The sequence below is a fragment of the Crassostrea angulata genome, chromosome 7 (assembly GCF_025612915.1).
Source record: "Crassostrea angulata isolate pt1a10 chromosome 7, ASM2561291v2, whole genome shotgun sequence".
Taxonomy (NCBI): Eukaryota; Metazoa; Mollusca; class Bivalvia; order Ostreida; family Ostreidae; genus Magallana; species Magallana angulata.
In genome coordinates this window covers 43,081,175-43,101,818 of record NC_069117.1, presented here as the reverse complement: position 1 = coordinate 43,101,818, position 20,644 = coordinate 43,081,175, and the positions used below count along the sequence as shown (strand labels likewise).

The 20,644-nt window shown below is 32.5% G+C and overlaps 2 protein-coding genes across 2 annotated transcripts; one reads left to right on the top strand and one right to left on the bottom strand.

The window, feature by feature from the left end:
- Nucleotides 1-6,181: 6,181 nt before the first annotated feature.
- Nucleotides 6,182-19,170, bottom strand: LOC128155714 (uncharacterized). Its single transcript, XM_052817562.1, has 8 exons — nucleotides 19,095-19,170; nucleotides 18,329-18,414; nucleotides 18,140-18,233; nucleotides 16,386-16,539; nucleotides 13,919-13,932; nucleotides 7,707-7,792; nucleotides 7,518-7,611; nucleotides 6,182-6,462 (listed from the first exon to the last, which is right to left on the bottom strand). The coding sequence occupies exons 1-8, from the start codon at nucleotides 19,168-19,170 to the stop codon at nucleotides 6,227-6,229; spliced, it is 840 nt and encodes a 279-aa protein (XP_052673522.1). The 3' UTR covers nucleotides 6,182-6,226.
- Nucleotides 8,996-13,374, top strand: LOC128155713 (uncharacterized). Its single transcript, XM_052817561.1, has 2 exons — nucleotides 8,996-10,339; nucleotides 10,861-13,374. Exon 2 carries the CDS (start codon nucleotides 10,863-10,865, stop codon nucleotides 11,916-11,918), a length of 1,056 nt encoding a protein of 351 aa, XP_052673521.1. The 5' UTR covers nucleotides 8,996-10,339; nucleotides 10,861-10,862; the 3' UTR covers nucleotides 11,919-13,374.
- Nucleotides 19,171-20,644: the final 1,474 nt, after the last annotated feature.

Below are 20,644 nucleotides of genomic sequence, written 5' to 3'. Positions count from 1 at the left end.
GAAAAGATACGACTGTTAAAAAAAGTACCAATGTTCTACTAATCTTGAAAATTTTCACCTCGAAATTGAAATTACAGTCAATAAAAAATAATTAAAGAAAAGTTAATGAGCTACGCCATCGCCGTGTGAAGCTCACTGTAGATTCACAATCCTATAAAAATTTACTTCCACCCCACTCCAACACAGTATCAGTGCACCGCTGTGCCTTCCTATTAATAATAAATCAATTTGGAAAATTAAACCAATGTTTTAGAAATCTCCTATTCTGCTTTTAGTGCTTGCAGCGCTAGCTCACCAATCTTTTTAAAAGATAAGCTTGTAAACCCAACATAATAAACTTTACTAGGTTTTTCATATTAATATCTTAAAATTAAAAGCGTCTTATAAATTTAGAACGCATCATGTTTTTCTTCATACCTGCATTCATTCTTGTCAATTTTTCTGTCATCAGCATGGCTTCCTCTAATGTCTCAACGTTGACGAGGTAACTCCGATGTTTATACAACGCGTCTGGGTGAAGAGAAAGAGAGTAAAGAAAATATGCGTCAACGCATAATTAACGAATAAAATTTCAATGACTATAAGTATCCACTTACAAAAGCCTCATCTGCACATACCTTATCTTTGCTTGTATAGTAACACTTATTTGCAAATAAATGGAATGGAGGTTTGCTTGAATTATCTAGAATTTAAAAGATTATCACTGATGAATTCATCAGGTTCATTGTAGATTTATAAAAAGCATTGGATAAAATGACGAATCTTTCAGCGTCAAAATAAAAAAAAAAGATATATGAGGTTTGACCAGAATAACGTACTGAAACAAAATTTAATAGACTTTGTATTTATTTTATGCACACTTTATGTTGAATGATTTCAACCTCTACAGTTGGATATCTTACGCGACTTTACATACTTGCCAGTTATTTTGTATTAGACAATAAAACAATGTAACAGAAAATGTGAAATGCAAGCTTCATGTTCATGCTTACGTTGTTTGGTAAAATTTGAAGTTTGAAACTTTTTCATTCTTAAACTAATTTAAAGTGTATTTGTGCGTTTATATACAAAATTAAAAAGCGTGTTTGAAACATTATTACATTTTAAAATTTGAAAAGAAATTATAATGGAATAGGACATATACAATTTTAACCGATCATTTTGATTCGGACTTTAGTATTCTTGTTTAATACATATATCCTACGGTGTAGTTATAACATGTTTATTAAAAAAAAAACCAGAATGTATATTCATACATTTGATTTAAAAAAAATGAAATTTAAAATAACTCAGTATTTGTGAATGTGAACGTAACGAAAACCGGAAAAGAAGAAAAATGAAAACTACGATGGTCAATAAAATGATAAGAAGACTTTTGCCATAGCTATGTTATTTAACGTGAACTTTTTACTAAATTTAGTAGATATAATTTAGAAATTGTTTCAAACAATTTAATATTAAAAAAGTTTATATATTCCTTTATAACTAACTATTATTTAGAATCTTATCCTGGAAAAATGGGGTCCCGGCGCACGGTCAAACTGTGTGTTCTGTAAACAATAAACCTCAATCATGCTTTAGCAATCACAGCTCTACTATTTCCTCTGTTGGTGAACATCAATAACACAACAGCAGTTTACACTGTATATAGAATTTTAAAACTCTTTTTAATATATGGTCCTCGTAGATGTGTTTTGATAATTCGAGTCGATTTACAATCCCATGTACTTACAGCACAGAAGTTGATGCAATTGTACTCAATTTTTTAAAATGTTTATCCAATCGTAACTGTCTAATTTACAATGGCATGAGTCATCATAAATTTCAACACACAAATTGCAACTGCATAATTTACCGAGCACTGCTTATCTTTAAAACAGGATAATTAGCAACTGGTCTACGTGTAGTCTTAAATTCATATTGTCATCAAATGGAAAAAGATCTTGGTTGTTCCTGTGTTTCTGTTAACGTTTTCATTCAAAAACGAACAATAATTTGTTGCTTTGGACAATTAATGGATTTTTTGTGGTTTATCTCTTGTAATTTTAAGGAAAAAATAATTTTAAATCTCAAGTTTTTAAACGTCTGTCATTCCATTTGTATTTTCATTAAGAGTGGTTTTATATACATGTATCTATCTTTGGATAAGTTTTAATGTATTGAATTACCCATGGCCAAAATTAAGATGTTACAACGTGGCTTACTCGATGGTACTATTGCTGACAACATGGAAAACGTGGCATATTTCAGCCCCTACATTCAAGATAAATTATGTCAACATGCAGGAAATTATGTCTACATAGTAGATAATTATGTCTGCATAAATAAGTCGCATATCAACATAAATATTTTTACATGTTAACATAATTAGCAAGCGTGTTGACATAATTTAGTCGCATGTCGACTTTAATGTGTTGCACTTCTACAGGTAGCTCGCATGTCAACATGAATAAGTCACATGTTATCGTAATTATTTTGCATCTTGTATCTATGATGTCAGTTACCGGCATTAGTAAGTGGTTTTATTCATATATATAAATCAGAATCTTTAAAAAAAAAGATTTATAACTTGCATGTAGACGTAACTGTCTTGCATATTGACATAATTTTCTTGCATTTTATTTTAAAATAATCTATTTTGCATGTAGTGGGCAGAAATATGCTATTAAAGAAAACGGGTTTCAACCTTAATCAAATATACGCGCATAAAGAACCCAAAAGCTCGTCTCTAAGTGCAAACAAATTAATACAATTTATTGATTTGTGTTTATGAACAAAGAAAACTTTGATTTAAATTTCTTAATTGATTTTTGTATAACATGTTAATTCTTTAATTTTTTTCAAACCATGAGAGTTTTATTCTATTGCTACACAATTTTGAGATCGTTTGTGCCGGAAATAACGTCTTTCTCTCATAAACACTCTCTCTTTCTCTTCTCTCTCATTAAATGATTTTAATCTTCATAATTTTGATGTGTTCCTCAGCCCTTGATATGTAAACCATTTATAGGAATTTTAAAAATCCACTCAAAGGATCTGTCAGAAATATGACCATTGTCTGCTCGGTATTTCCTTATAGAAAATCTTTACCGGATCACCTGCCATCCTACCTATCTAACAAGTATCTAGTCAATTTATTGATATACATTTTTTGCAGTTAATTGTTTTGGTATGCTTAAAATCTAGAACAGATATATACTTTTTGTAAAGGGTTTTGGGGGCATGAAAAAAGGGCAGCGGGGTATTTTGAACTGTTGTTTGCATCTGTTTTTTGTTTTGTTCTTTCGGTTTTGTTTTGTTTTTTTTTTTTGGGGGGGGTGCATTTTTCAAAAGGATATTCTCTGCATTCAGTATCAAATATTTACATCTACCAAGTATTATTTCTTCTATTTCTTACGGAGACTTTTAGTTAATTCATAGCTATATAGAAACAGCCAGATTGAAATCTTCACGACTCCTTTATCGATTGGTCGAAATATACAGTGGCTGAAACTGACAAGAAACAGACAGGACTGAAATTGACACGTCCACTTTATCGATTGGTCGAAACCTACAGCGACCTAAGAAAAATTACGGACTGCACGAAATAATCATGATGATGTCAGACTCACGGTCTCACAGGAAACGATCTGGCTGTTTCTGTTAGCTAGTGTACTGATGTACATTAACAGTAAGTATAATTTGTAGAATTTCTGGTATCAATTACATTACTGTCTGTTTCTTTTAGTTAACGTACTTATATATGTACATTAACAGTAATTTAACGAAGTTATTAACTTTTCACAATCAGTTTAATAATTAGTAAAAAGGAAGATTTTGATATAAACAATAAAATGCTTTCTTTGATGATCCATGATGTGGGTTATGAAGGTAGCGATCATTGCAGAAAATATTTACATGACACGCTTACGCGGGTTATGTATTTTTTCTGCAATGTCGCTACCTTCTTATCCCGACAGAATCACCAAAAGAAAGCATTTTTTTGTTTGAAACAACACCAAGCACTTGTATTTACATGTTAAAGTAATAGTATATATAATTTTATTTTAAGTCACGATTTTAAGACAGGAGCTATAATAAAATCAAAATTATATGTGGGAAAACTGTAATGTTGTAATACTTTTTTAATACTTTTTCAATGTTCATCCACAACTTAAACCAATAATTATACTTGTGATATTTAAGAAATAAACAACGTTATTTAGTGAACATGGCGTTATGAATAGCAATTGCTCTGTTGGCATATTCCATGATGCGCGCTAGCGCATCATGGAAAATATGCCAGCAGAGCAGTTGCTATTCATAACGCCATGTTTACTAAACAATCGTTGTTTATTACTTATATTTGTATTTTAACACTTGCAAATACCCTGTATTAGCCTAGACCTTGACATTTAGCTATTGCATCAAAAATAAACATTCAGACTGTAATGTATCTTTTTAATTCACATAGATTTGTTAACAGAATCAATGATATGTTATAAAAGAAATTCTTTTAAAATGTTATAATAAGACATTGCATACATCAATTTTATGGAGTTGGAGAACAACACATGATGTATCGTATAGTGGTTTAAATCTATAACGTCATGACGACACCTTTATGACGTCATAGTATACAGACAGAGCAATTGCGATAATAGAAAAATAATTGCAGTTCCTCCGTATGGACTTACAGTGGGAAAGAACAATGGATATGCAATAAATATATTATTGATATATTAATACGTTAAGTAACTGGTTTTAGTTGTCTTCAAATGTGGTTAAGGTCAATATCTACTATATGATTTTAGTGTGTTTGTGTAATGCTGAATTTATTATGATGTCATCATTGATTTGACATATTTTTCCTTCAAAGTATGACTGTAAGGTTATAATGTAGATATGATATAAATTTCAAAAACGATAGCAGGAATATTTTCTATGTTTTAGGGAGACAGTAATATGTTTTACGGTGCTACCGTTCTGGCGAGCGCAGCAAGAATTACACACACCTTGCATCATTGTCAACTTATAGTTTTATTTAGGTATCAACGAACGTCAAAGAATTTTTGAGAGAGTATTGCTCTACAATAAGTATGCCAAAGGTACTAATTTTAATAGTTATGATACAAACAGCGCAACCCCCTACCCAGAGAGAGAGAGAGAGAGAGAGAGAGAGAGAGAGAGAGAGAGAGAGAGAGAGAGAGAGCCCGGTTCCTGTTTGTTGGTGTGTAATTTCCCACTTTTAAATTTGATGGTCTGACTATATGCAATATCTACATAATTTTTTTAACGGTTTATTTTATTTTTTCATTTTATTCCTTTTATTTAGTTCAAAATGTCCTATTGTTTATTTCCTCCCTACTCATATACTTACCTGCCTACTGTAGTTGCATACTGTACATGCATGCACAATTAGCTTAAAAATGGATCGATATGACAGTAAAGTATGGCTCTTGCTAGTATATATACATAAAATCTCTATATTAAAAAAATTAAAAATAAATCATATGTCAATGAGGCAGGTATAGCAGTCTATACTGAAATAGCCAGTACACTCATTACAGATGTTTGATCCACCTCTAAATTTATCGCGGGAAATAAAGCGCGAGTGCACTGTGACGTCATCCATGACTTTGTTCGTCTTTGTTTACGTTTCTCGACTCAATACGGAGGTATGGAAGCATGTAACAAATCTTTTGAGTCTCGCCAAAGCATATGCGGTACTCAAAACGTGTCTTCAAACTTTAAGTCACCGTAAATTACGAGTTAAAAGTCGGCCATTTTGGCATAGCACCACGGGTGAATACATTAGAGAGCATTATGGGACGTAGACAAAAAATTTTGTTTGATGAACTGTAGGTTTAGCTCGTTCTTTTTCCCGCGCACACTGGTTCTAAGAGCTCGCTTCGCTCGCCAGCGCTGCGCGCCGGCGAGCTGCGCTCGCCATAATGATGAAAGGAAATTTGTTTAGTCCCGTATCCTAAGTAATTAGGAAAATAACGTCATTTTAGAGAAAATTCACGCATACTATACTACATGACTATCGAAAACACATGACTGCACCTTATTGTACATGTATGTACATAGGCACTTTTGATAAAGTCTTTAAACCTTTAGTATTTTTTGTTACATTTTCCCAGTTGTATATCGATGAAGCTTCAGAATTGGTAATCATATCTAGAATTTCAGAGAGATATTTTAACAACTTTATCAAATACGAACTTCGTTCTGATTTTTCATTTTATTTTTCGCAAATATAACCACCATTGTAATTGTCACAATAGACATCATGAAATCTGTAGTATTCAGCTGCATAAAAGAACATGCAATCTTCAGCACTCCTGTCACTCCCATTGGGTTCGCTATTGCCAAATGCGAAATATGACATTTTTGTCATTGTTCCCTTTTTTATCCATCTCCAATCCCCTCCTGGTTTTCTCTTGTTGATATTTCTTCCTCCAACAAAAAAGTGGAGACCTGTAATATTGAAATATTGGTATGCACATCGAGTATTTTATGATACAATATGCAATACATGACGTATTTGTTAAGTAACAAAGAAGTGTAGACCTGTGTTATTGAAATATGTATAATAAATTATTTTATGGTACAATCTGTAATAATTGTAAAGAATTTTTTTTTCATTATTTATCAATGAATAAAAATCATTTTGTCTCCAATAACTGATACATATATATCAAACAAAATATAAAAATAAATATAGGCTCTAATGATTCGGTAATTGATTTCATTTTATTCAACGAGTTTTGTGTTTTCTATCCCATAGCATTGGCACACTGTATTTTGTACGATATTCGATCTTTTTATACATTATATAGTTGTGTACCTCACAACCTTTTACTGCGAGTCGTCAACAATATTATACATTAAAAAAATTCCAAGCCAAAACACATAAAGATTTCTTTCTTGAACAAATTCTTATCAACTTATGCAGAAAGTTTATAAAACATCGTTAAATGTCTAAAAATCATAACCCTACACTTTTCGAACTCATTTACTTTGTCATCTTATCATTCAATGTCGAATGTCTTATTTTTGATACTCAGTTTGAGTTGTGTTGGACATAAGCATTTTTTTCATCTAAAGCGTTACCCTTTACTAGGTTTTGGTCTATCCTGTTGTATTTATTGTCGAGCTTGTGATATAAATTGTTTCGAAACGCGGTGTTGTTTTGAGTAAAAAGTGGCGGATTCATCATCAAGAGGATTAGGGCACTGAACATTGAATTGAAGATTTATATCAGTCCTAGTATATTTATCAAGCTGTTGTTAATTGGTTGGAATATTTTTGGACTGTTATTGTCAAAATTTGTTTTGTAACTTCTAACAACGTAGTATTTAAGTGTGACATTACGTGGCATTATGAATAGACGATGTAACATAAAAAAGTATACCATGGGTAATATCCACCGAACAATGAGCTAAAAATGTTATTAAATTCCTATATATTCTTAATCTGTAACCTATCAAAGATAAAATCAAGTTGGTAGATGTCCTATTTGTTTTTCATACCCGAATTCATTTTCTTTAACTTTTGTTTCATCAGCATGGCCTCTTCCAATGTCTCAAAGTTGGCGAGGTAACCTCCAATGTTGATACAACGAGCCTTTGTATGAAGCAGAGAGTAAACAAAACATCAAATATATAATCAATGCATTATAATTAGGTGTACAGTTTCCATGACAATAATTATTTACTTACAAACGCCTCATCTCCCCATACTTGGTCTCTGCTGATGTAATAACAACTGTTTGCAAATCTGTGGAATGGGGGTTTACATGCTTTATCTGTAAAATGAAACACGAGATAACACTACTTGGATGCAAAGTCTGTAAATTCCATTGAAAATCAAGATTCTTTTTTATTTTTGCAAAGTCGCCCTTGATTGATTTAAAAAAATGGCTTTATGGAAGGGCTTTACGGACAACTTGAACACGTATTGTACAGCCCGTAATTTTATCTCATTAACATCCAAAAGTGATTCTTTATTTCTTATGAATAAGTATTACATGTAACAAGTAAGTTATATAAAAAACATGTACTCTTAAGTTTTCTTTTTTTTTGAAATTTTTTCTAGGATATTTAAATGAACAGGAATCGTTAGGTTTCTTTGTTTATCACGTCTCTTGATCATCAACGTTTTTAAAAATATCAAATAAAATTACCAATTTCTTTCAGTTATATATTTGGTTTTTTAAAATAACTCTAAGCATTTGAGAAAAATACATTTAATATAGACATACATGTATTTCCATGAAATTGCAATTGAATGATGTATATCTTTGCAATCGTGTTTAATTATTTTAAAAAAAGAAACGGGCATACATTATCCTTTAACCTTTTTCAACGGATCATGAACTTAAGTATAATTTAGATCTCAATCTATTAAACAATATACTCGATTAGGAAGGAGAAGTCTTTTGATATTAGCGGCTGTTAAAGCTATTAAGCATAATTATGTACTTACTTGTATTTTGGTTGTCTGAGCAATCTGAAAAGCATACAACACAACACAAACAGAGAACGTAGTATCCAAGATGCATGGTGCTCGCCCACTGTCCTTATGGTTTGTCATCAGATATACATCTTTATTTATATATGTTTAATAGGTGAAATTCAATATATATCATAGAACACGACTCCAGGTGATAACACGCAATATACTCATTAATATTGGGGTCGTTAAGTAAACTGTTTCATTTAAAATATCTAAGCTATAAATAAACATTAAAAAGTATTTCTTTAAAAATTCTTTGAGAAACAATTCATTCAAGTTTAATACTTAATTAATGTGTTATCATCCCCATAAAATATTTATTATAATAATTATTTATAGTGTTTATAAATTGCATGTATGATTTTGATATTATTTTAAAAAAAATACTTTATCAATAATTTGTTAATTTAATTATGGTGGCTCTATACATCAACAGTTTATTCCAATTTACAATAGAAGACACAAAAACAATTTATGTATAATAAATGGTTTATGTATGTTGCCAGTTGGTAATGTGGGGATTTTTCCCCATTTAGTGATATTCTTATCTGGCAATTTGCATACATTGTGACTGCGCATGCGCACTTTTTTCCTGAACTCCAGTCATGGAGAAAACTTGCTGTCTGTAAAGGATTTTTCTACTGTTTATCGAAGATAAAGATTCCTGAGCATCCTGAAAACTTGCCAGTTCATTCATTGAGCGTCAGTTCATTGTTTTACACAGGTAAATTGCATTATTGCATCGTCTACTTTAAATAATTGCCACGGCGTCACCTGGGACAATTACTCGATCAATCTGTGCTGTCGGTCATTACGGTGTAACTGTTTGTAAACATTGGCGATCTGATATCAGATTTGACTTTTTATCCACTTACATCATAACCAAAATTATGTGATGCGATCAAGGACAACATTGACTCTATTGTGATTATTTATCGTTTATGTAACTTTAATTATTTGCGTGATGACAACTTTGTGTGTGGGCGACTCTCATGTAAACAGACTGAGCTCGTATATCGGTACACGCCTACCTAGCTCTTCAGTGTTTGATATTACAGGATTGAGCGATGTAAAATTTTATGGAATTAGTGGGGGACTTATTTCAAGTGACAGACATTTGAGTTTGATAACTGCTGCCGTCCGTCAGCATCAACCACGGTATGTGATTGTTTGTTTTGGTGGAAACGATTTAGATTCAAGTGACCCAGATTGGAGCATTGAGGTGATTCTCATGAGATTAGTGACATTTTTGACACAGCTGAAAAATCTTTTTAATTTACAAAAGGTCACTGTCCTTAGCTATTTTCCGAGGGAAAGAACTAGGTATATTGCACCAGATGAATATCGACGAAGGACCATTTGTGCCAACCGTTTTCTTCATGATGCTTGCGTACAACATCATATTTCATTTTGGAAGTTAAGAGGTTTTACATACAGCCAGAATCAAATATTAAGTGATGGCGTTCATCTCAACAGACTGGGTTTTTATAAACTCCAAAGACAACTTAGAGGCATTTTGTTGCTTCAATAATAACACTATAAAAAATTGTACACTATTCAGGTTAGAAGACAGGGGCTTCTATCTATATTGTTATCTTTACTTTAACTGTTCAACATATTTCATCCTTACGTTTATGACCTTGATTCTAGTATTGTTTGCGTAAATTTTTATGTTGGCTCTACATTAATTTTATGATATATGCTGTATACATGTATGCATGTTTCATTATTCATGTGTTTATTTATAATTTTTGCCTATTTTACAGTGATATGTGGCAGTGCTGCTGCGGGTCATTGTTGTTATATTGTCAGTGATATTGTTTAAACACCCAAACAGGTATCAAACAAGTCAATTCAATTTTAACAGATATATATTAAAACCAACTATTCGTTAACTATGGGGTATAATAACTGTTTGTTTCGGAGTTCATTGTCTCACTGGTCATGTCTCAAAACTACATTGCTGATTATATGACAAACATTCCTTAGCTATAAGCATACATGTTTCTGTACCCAGGTTAACAATATTTGGTAATTATTCTGCTCATAGCATAATGATGTTCTTCAGCTTTAAGCATGTCATAGCTTTAAGCATATTTTAGCTCTAAGCATTGATCACATGTGTGATTTTCATGGCCATTGGCATACTGAATGTTTGCACATATTACTAGCTATAAGCATATGAGTACTTTTAAGCAAAGGCATAGCTCTAAGCATATGAATATCTTTAACCATATGAATAGCTCTAAGCATAACACTAGCTCAAAGCATATTATTACCTTAAATACCTTCCTATTTAGGAAGATGTAGCTCATACAAATAACTTATTTTACTCAATTTTTTTTTTGTTATACATAGAGATGGCCACCAGACCCAAAAGGAGAAGGAAGGTGCAATCCTCCTCGACAGACATTCAGCCCTCTACATCTACGAATCAAGCCGTGGAGGACTTAGTAAGAGCGTGCATGAGCTCGATAACTCCAATTATCGAAACGACATGTAGACGGGTCATTGAAGAAAAACTGTCAACTGCAGAAATTCCAGTGCCTCAGACAATTGCCTCTTCAGACCCACCCCCGGTGGTGCCAACGACAGATCAGTCAACATCTGCAGAAGCAAGTCCAACTCTATTACAAGAAATGACAGCCACAGGTACACTGTGTTCCTCATTATCTGCCACCCCAATTCTACCTGACTTGACCCCTTCCTCAACTGCTACTCTCTTAACATTGGGGGTCGATGATAAGATCCGATCTAAAATTCATGCTGGGGAGTACGTGAAATTTTCATCTCTGTTGCCAACAGACTTTACCATCCCTCAGTCAGACAATTACAAGTCAATCGATAAAGAAGGACAGCTCCTTTTTGTTAAGTCAAATGATAAGGACCCCATTAAGTCCATGGTTAAATGGACTGAAGCTTTCCACATCTATGTTGCAATCGTGGCAGAAAAAACCCCAACTGAAATTGGCAATTTAATGCTATGTGCACAGACTATTCAAAAATTTGCTGATTCTTGCGGGGATCATGCAGCCCTTCTCTATGATGAAAAATTTCGACGTTGGAGGCAACGAGACCCTGCAGCCTGCCCATGGCATCTAAAAAATGTGGAACTGTACCAAGAAGCAGTGGTGTTAGGTCTAGATTTCAAATTAAAAACAAAGAAACAGCCCTTTCGTGCCCCACCAAAACACAAATACTGCTTCTCTCATAATAACCATGGAACCTGCCCAAAAGGCAATGCTTGCCCCCACCCCCATGTCTGTCAGCTCTGTGCTGGGAAACACTGGCGGAAATTCTGCCCTAAATTCAAAAGTTCCTCAAAATACCATTCAAACAATTCTACCAACAACTCAAACAAATCCTCTACAACTAACAAAGGATCAATCAATTTCAACTCCAATACGGATCTATAGTTTAACTCACTACTTACAAAACTATGAGTCAGAATTAGCTAATTTTCTCATACAAGGTTTCACGTTTGGCTTCAAAATTCCATACAAAGGACCTCGCCAGTTTAGGTTATCTAGAAATCTCTCTTCTATCGAGGGCAAGGAACATATTCTGCAACAAAGAATTGATCAAGAACTAAAGCACCAGCGCATTGCTGGACCTTTTTGTAAGCCTCCCTTTCCGAACATCCAGATATCCCCGTTAGGTCTAGTTCCTAAAAAATCCCCTGGGGAATTTAGATTAATTCACCATCTATCATTTCCAGAAAAGGCCTCAATTAATCACCACATTCCTAAGGAATTTTGTACAGTCCAATATCAGTCAATTCATAATGCAATCGAGATCATCAAACAGGTGGGAAAAGCGGCTCTATTAGCAAAGATAGATATTGAAAACGCATATAAACAAATCCCTATCCATCCTAGCGATTTTGAACTTCTGGGTTTCATGATAAATAATCAGTATTACTATGACAAAACACTTCCATTTGGCTTAAGCGATTCCTGCAATCTCTTTGAGAAATTTAGTACAGCACTTCAGTGGATTCTAACTACAAAATTTTGGGTACAACATTGTGTCCACATGTTAGATGATTTTCTTTTTATTGGCGCACCTTCTTCCCCTGAGTGTTACAGTTCTTCGCTTGCTTTCTATGTTTTAGCAAAGGATATAGGTCTGCCAATTAAATCGGAGAAAATTGTGTACCCTACTACTATTTTGACTTTTTTGGGACTTGAGTTAGACACTGTGCAATTTCAAGTTAGATTACCCAATGATAAGCTTATTCAGTTGCAATCAGAGATCAAAAAATTTCAAAACAGACATTCTGTTACATTACAGGAACTACAGTCCCTTATTGGAATGTTAAATTATGCGTGTTGTGTAGTGCCTCCTGGGCGTACTTTTTTAAGGAGACTCATTAACTTGACAATAGGTCTTAAAAAGCCTCATCATCATCGCAACCTCAATTTGGAGGCAAAGGCAGATTTAAAAGCTTGACAGGTTTTCTTAGAAAGCTTTAATGGCAAAGCCTTCTTCCCATCACACATTGTTCATTCAACGTCCTCCCTGCATTTATTTACAGATGCAAGCAATCTAGGTTTTGGGGGTATTTTTGGTACAAAATGGTTCTCAGAAAAATTTTCACAAGAGTGGTTATCTTGCCATATTTCAGTTCGTGAATTTTTACCCATTGTGATAGCATTTGAACTTTGGGGGTCTTGTCTAGCTAATTCTACCGTTGTTATTCATTCGGATAACTCTGCAGTTGTTCATGTTATCAATAAAATCACATCCAAAGATACCAGGCTTATGCAACTCATGCGAAGACTAATGATTATGTCGTTGTCACATAAAATCCATTTTCAAGCACAACATATTCCTGGAGTTGCAAATACAGCAGCTGATTTACTTTCTCGGTTGCAGGTTCCACAATTCCTCATCAGATTTCCAAATATGGACAAAACACCTACACTGGTTCCAGCCTCTCATGTCAAGATTTGACTAAGACAGTTGATGTACTTATTCGCAATTCCCTTCCCAAGTCTACAGTTTCAGCTTACAAGGCAACATATCTAAATTATCAAAACTTTGTGATTCAATTTTTTGGCCCGACTGAGCAGCCACTGCCCCCTTCTTTAAAACATTTAACAGCTTTTATAGCTCATTGTTACATCAAAGGATTAGCGGCATCAACAACTCGTACTTTTATCTCATCACTCAGTTTTATTTTTCAGTTGGGAAATTACCAGGATATTTCTCAAACATTTTTAATAAAGAAAATGTTAAAAGGTTTTCATAAATCCAAACCAACAACTGATCCGCGCTTGCCAATCACTCCAGAAATTTTAAGCTCACTTTTGCAGTCTTTGGACCACACAACCTCTTCCTTTTTTACCAAACTGCTTCTTAAAGCTATGTTTATTTTAGCTTTCTGTGCATTCCTTCGCATTGGGGAAATTACCAAAACACCTAATCCTACACAACATTTCCTTCTATTTGGTAATGTTTTTACAGGTTTAGATGAACATCAAAATGGTTATGTGGAAATTAACATTCCCCACTTTAAACATGCAAAATCTAACACTACTACCCTTCGTCTACATCAAAACAAAAATAACCCATGTTTTTGTCCTTACCAATCAATGCATAATTATCTCAAAGTTAGGAAACACGCTTCTCCATCTGACCCCCTATTTTCTTTCATGGATAATACGCCTATCTCTAAGCAATACTTTACACAACAACTTCGTCTTGCCCTTTCATTTTGCAATTTTGATCTTAACCGTTACCAATCACATAGTTTTCGCATTGGAGCAGCAACAACTGCAGCCGCGAGAGGATTCTCAGAGTTGCAAATTCAAACAATGGGTAGATGGAACTCCAATGCTTTCAGGAAATATATCCGTATTCCTGCATTACAATTTTAAAACTCTTTTCTGTGTGCTGTTCAGTTAGGGGCTGATAGTACTATTTTCAATGTAATTTGACATTTCTGTGTGTATCCAATCAGACAGGGGCTGTTGGTTACTATTTACATTTAACAATGATGTTTTAATGTTGAGATATATGTTACGTGTTCAAATAACCATTCAGACAGGGGCTGATGGTTACCATTTTATTTGTCATATTTTCTAAATGTCATTCGCTTATGAAAATTCAATTTATTTATTTATTTATTTTTTTTTTTTTTTTTATGGGGCGTTGACAAGATAGACACTATTTGATTTGTGATGTTGGCAAGGTATTCATCAAATATCGCCTACCTTGTTAAGGTGGGGTTAACGCCCCCTTTTTCTCCAGATATGCATTATTCTTGAGACTCATTTAATTTTGGCTAGATATTTTTTAGGTCGATTATGCCGAAATTGTATTCTAGTCTTTCGATACAACTTATTGTTGCTCTCAGGCACAAACTTGACTTTTTATGATCTGTCTCCTTTCTTTTGATATTTATGTACATACATGTAACTTATTTTACTTTGTACATGTTTTTTATTGTGCCTTTTGTTCATTGTCATTTATTGCATCATTCAATAAATGACCATTTCTATTCTCTAAAGAGGAGTTATATTTTATATCGATGGTGGTGGTAAGGCAAGCAGACATAAAAACAATTTATGTACAATAAATGGTTGATGTATGTTGCCAGTTGGTAATGTGGGGATTTTTCCCCATTTAGTGATATTCTTATCTGGCAATTTGCATACATTGTGACTGCGCATGCGCACTTTTTTCCTGAACTCCAGTCATGGAGAAAACTTGCTGTCTGCCACCACCCACCCCTCCTCCATATTGTATCTAGTCATGTTAATGTTTTATTGTTGCCTTCTAGGGGTTAACGTCCCCTTTTTCTCCAAATATGCATTATTCTTGAGACTCATTTAATTTTGGCTAGATATATTTTAGGTCGATTATGCCGAAATTGTATTCTAGTCTTTCGATACAACTTATTGTTGACCACCCCCTTTTTCTCCAGATATGCATTATTCTTGAGACTCATTTAATTTTGGCTAGATATTTTTTAGGTCGATTATGCCGAAATTGTATTCTAGTCTTTCGATACAACTTATTGTTGCTCTCAGGCACAAACTTGACTTTTTATGATCTGTCTCCTTTCTTTTGATATTTATGTACATACATGTAACTTATTTTACTTTGTACATGTTTTTTATTGTGCCTTTTGTTCATTGTCATTTATTGCATCATTCAATAAATGACCATTTCTATTCTCTAAAGAGGAGTTATATTTTATATCGATGGTGGTGGTAAGGCAAGCAGACAAAACAGATACTTATCAAATATTGAAATGATGATAGGGATACTATAGGTATTTTTAAAGAATTTTTTAATGTTTTATCGTGAATTTGTAAAAAAACTTTTAAAAAATTGACTATTAACAAATTGAGTGATTTTTTTTTGTCAAATGATGGACATTTCCTTTGGACACCCAAAAAAACATAACACTTCTTAACTTTCAAAAATGTAATTATAAGAGTTTTTTTAGTATTTCCCCTAAAACATAATTTTTCATATTTTCTTGCTCTGTTTACAAATCATCTGAAAAAGCTGCTTGATGTTATAAGAAAATGTATTTTAATAAACGTGACATAAAAAATTGAATGAAAATCATTGAAAATAAACACGAAAAATATTTTAAATTTTATTTGGTATGAAAGTTCCTCAGGTAAAAGTTATCGTTCCTAAGTCCCATGGCCCAAACACCCTTCAGAGCATTTCAGATTGCATGACACTTTAACAACTTTATCAACTACGAACTTCAATAATTTCTAAATTTCACACAGACAAAACGGAAGACAAGTTTACAGCTTCATTCTGAATTTTCATTTTATTTTTCGCAAATATAACCGCCATTGTAATTGTCACAATAGATGCTGTAAAATCTGTAGTATTCATCTGCAGAAAAGAACATGCAATCTTGCTTATTACTCTCAATTCCATCTGGTTCGTTATTGCCAAATGCGAAATACGTCATTTTGGTCATTGTTCCGTTCTTGATCCACCTCCAATCCCCTCCTGCTTTTCTCCGGTTGATATTTCTTCCTCCAACAAAGAAGTGGAGACCTGTGTTATTGAAATATGTATAATAAGTATTTCATGGTACAATCTGTAAAAGATAATGTTAATTTTTTTTTTAGTTTTTATTCAAGCATTGAATAATAATTTTTTTTAAAGATGTGGTCTCATAACTGCTACGGTGTGTGCATACAAATTGAATAAAGCGCACTAGCGCGTTATGATAATTTGTTTGCCCACACTGTTGCAGTTATAAGACCACATCTTTCAAAAAATAATGATTCAATGCTTATATTTACGTTTTTTGAAACATTTATTTCCTTCCCGCTAATATGATTTATTTTGAAAAAGCTCTGTCTTATTCAACGCGTAATGCGAAATTAACGGAAAAGCAATTGGAACAACCGAATTATGCTGACAAAAATAGTGCACAGCGTTTTAAATTCTAATAACACAATTTCATTTTTCTTTCTGTTTTTTAATGAATTTACTTTTGGCATACTAGGAAATATATCAATTGAGTTCAATTTAACGTCAAAATATATTTACATCAATGAAACATAATCAGCGTAAGTATAATATCAGGTCGTGATCCGGTTTGAAGTCGCGAGAAGAGTCAGTTTAATGTTCTTCGAGAAATACTGATGGAATACTGGATGTATTCATGCGCCCCAGATTTAGTGATTGGGTCTTCTGTGTAATGCGAAAATATTACTCAAATCAACCAATGCAATTTAATAGAGGGAAAGAAAGTGAATGTAAATATCAATGAATAAATATCATTTTGTCTCCAATAACTGATACATGTATATCAAACAAAATATAAAAATAAATATAGACTTTTATGATTCGGTAAATGATTTCAAACGGGTTCTGTGTTTTCTATCCCATAGCACTGGCACACAACATATTTACCCTGTATTTTGTAAGATATTCGATCTTTTTATACATTATATAGTTGTGTACCCCACAACCTTTTACTGCGAGTCGTCAACAATATTATACATTAAAAAAATTCCAAGCCAAAACACATAAAGATTTCTTTCTTGAACAAATTCTTATCAACTTATGCAGAAAGTTTATAAAACATCGTTAAATGTCTAAAAATTATAACTCTACACTTTTCGAACTCATTTGCTTTGTCATCTTATCATTCAATGTCGAATGTCTTATTTTTGATACTCAGTTTGAGTTGTGTTGGACATAAGCAATTTTTTCATCTAAAGCGTTACCCTTTACTAGATTTGGATCTATCCTGTTGTATTTATTGTCGGGCTTGTGATATAAATTGTTTCGAAACGCGGTGTTGTTTTGAGTAAAAAGTGGCGGATTCATCATCAAGAGGATTAGGGCACTGAACATTGAATTGAAGATTTATATCAGTCCTGGTTTTATCAAGCTGTTGTTAATTGGTTGGAATATTTTTGGACTGTTATTGTCAAAATTTGTTTTGTAACTTCTAACAACGTAGTATTTAAGTGTGACATTACGTGGCATTATGAATAGACAATGTAACATAAAAAAGTATAACATGGGTAATATCCACCGAACAATGAGCTAAAAATGTTATTAAATTCCTTTATATTCTTAATCTGTAACCTATCAAAGATAAAATCAAGTTGGTAGATGTCCTATTTGTTTTTCATACCCGAATTCATTTTCTTTAACTTTTGTTTCATCAGCATGGCCTCTTCCAATGTCTCAAAGTTGGCGAGGTAACCTCCAATGTTGATACAACGAGCCTTTGTATGAAGCAGAGAGTAAACAAAACATCAAATATATAATCAATGCATTATAATTAGGTGTACAGTTTCCATGACAATAATTATTTACTTACAAACGCCTCATCTCCCCATACTTGGTCTCTGCTGATGTAATAACAACTGTTTGCAAATCTGCGAAATGGGGGTTTACATGCTTTATCTGTAAAATGAAACACGAGATAACACTGCTTGGATGCAAAGTCTGTAAATTCCATTGAAAATCAAGATTCTTTTTTATTTTTTGCAAAGTCGCCATTGATTAATTTAAAAAATGGCTTTATGGAAGGGCTTTACGGACAACTTGAACTCGTATTGTACAGCCCGTAATTTTATCTCATTAACATCCAAAAGTTATTCTTTATTTCTTATGAATACGTATTACATGTAACAAGTAAGTTATATAAATAACATGTACTCTTAAGTTTTTTTTTTTTTTTTTTGAATTTTTTCTAGGATATTTAAATGAACAGGAATCGTTAGGTTTCTTTGTTTATCACGTCTCTTGATCATCAACGTTTTTAAAAATATCAAATAAAATTACCAATTTCTTTCAGTTATATATTTGGTTTTTTAAAATAACTCATTTGAGAAAAATACATTTAATATAGACATACATGTATTTCCATGAAATTGCAATTGAATGATGCATATCTTTGCAATCGTGATTAATTATTTTAAAAAAAGAAACGGGCATACATTATCCTTTAACCTTTTTCAACGGATCATGAACTTAAGTATAATTTAGATCTCAATCTATTAAACAATATACTCGATTATGAAGGAGAAGTCTTTTGATATTACCTGCTGTTAAAGCTAGTAAAGCATAATTATTGTACTTACTTGTATTTTGGTTGTCTGAGCAATCTGAAAAGCATACAACACAACACAAACAGAAAACGTAATATCCAAGATGCATGGTGCTCCTCCACTCTCCTTATGGTTTGTCACCAGATATACGCCTTTATTTTTACACGTTTGTTCGGTAAAATTCAATATATATCATAGAACACGACCCCAGGTGATAACACGCAATATAATAATTACTATTGAGGTCGTTAAGTAAACTGTTTCATTTTAAAATATCTAAGCTATAAATAAACATTAAAAAGTATTTCTTTAAAAATTCTTGAGAAACAATTCATTTAAGTTTAATACTTAATTAATGTGTTATCATCCCCATAAAATGTTTATTATAATTATTATTTATAGTGTTTATAAATTGCATATATGTTTTTGATATTATTGTTAAAAAATACTTTATCAATAATTTGTCATTTAATTATGGTCGCTCTGTACACCCACAGTTTATGCCAATTTTCAATAAAAGACACAAAACATATACCTATCAAATATTGAAATGATGATAGGGATACTATAGGTATTTTTAAAGAATTTTTAATGTTTTGTCTTGATTTTGTAAAATAAATTTTTAAAAATTAACTATTAACAATCTCAGTGAAATTTTTTTGTCATATGATGGATATTTCCTTCGGACATCCCACAAAATCATAAGACTTCTTAACTTTCAAAAATGTAATTATTGCAGTTTTTTTAGTATTTCCCTAAAACATAATTTTTCATATTTTCTTACTCTGTTCACAAATCATCTGAAAAAGCTGCTGGATGTTATAAGAAAATGTATTTTAATAAATGTGACCAAAAAAAATTGAATGAAAATCATTGCAAATAAACACAAGAAATATTTTAAATTTTATTTGGTATGAAAGTTCCTCAGGTAAAAGTTATCGTTCCTAAGTCCCATGGCCCAAACACCTTGGGGACTTTTCATTTCTGAGTTGAAGAAAATTTCTTTAATATCGTGTTGGATTGATAAACACATTCATATTTTATTATAGGTGTATATAAGTAAATATACTCGCTTATTAAATGCAAAACTAAGTCAAATAATTAAAGGGGAAAATTAACTAATACGATTTATGTATCCCAACCAGAAGCCACCCTCCCATCTCGTTAAGGTGGTAAGGAACATCTGTCGATATTAAGGTCAAGATCTATTATAGTAAATGAAAGGTGCCTACATGTTTATGAAATTCAAAGTAAAATTTCTTTCAGTGATGCTTCATAATAATATCTTTGTTTCATAGGTTGTACCGGGGCTTAAATTTTTTGGTAAACACAATGAAAAATCATTTTATAAACCACCATTTTCTATGAAATATGAAGGTAAAAAGTAACAAATCTCGGAGTTTTGTCCATTTTCACTAATGAAATATAGCTAGAATGCATACAGTCTCTTCAAAAACGGCATTAAACAAGTTCTTAGCCTCTTCTTTAAAATGATGTCAAATTGAATATAGGTACCGGGATTACTTTTCACGTGATCAAATAAAGAATGTCAAAATATGGTTTTATTTGTTAATGTTGTCTGA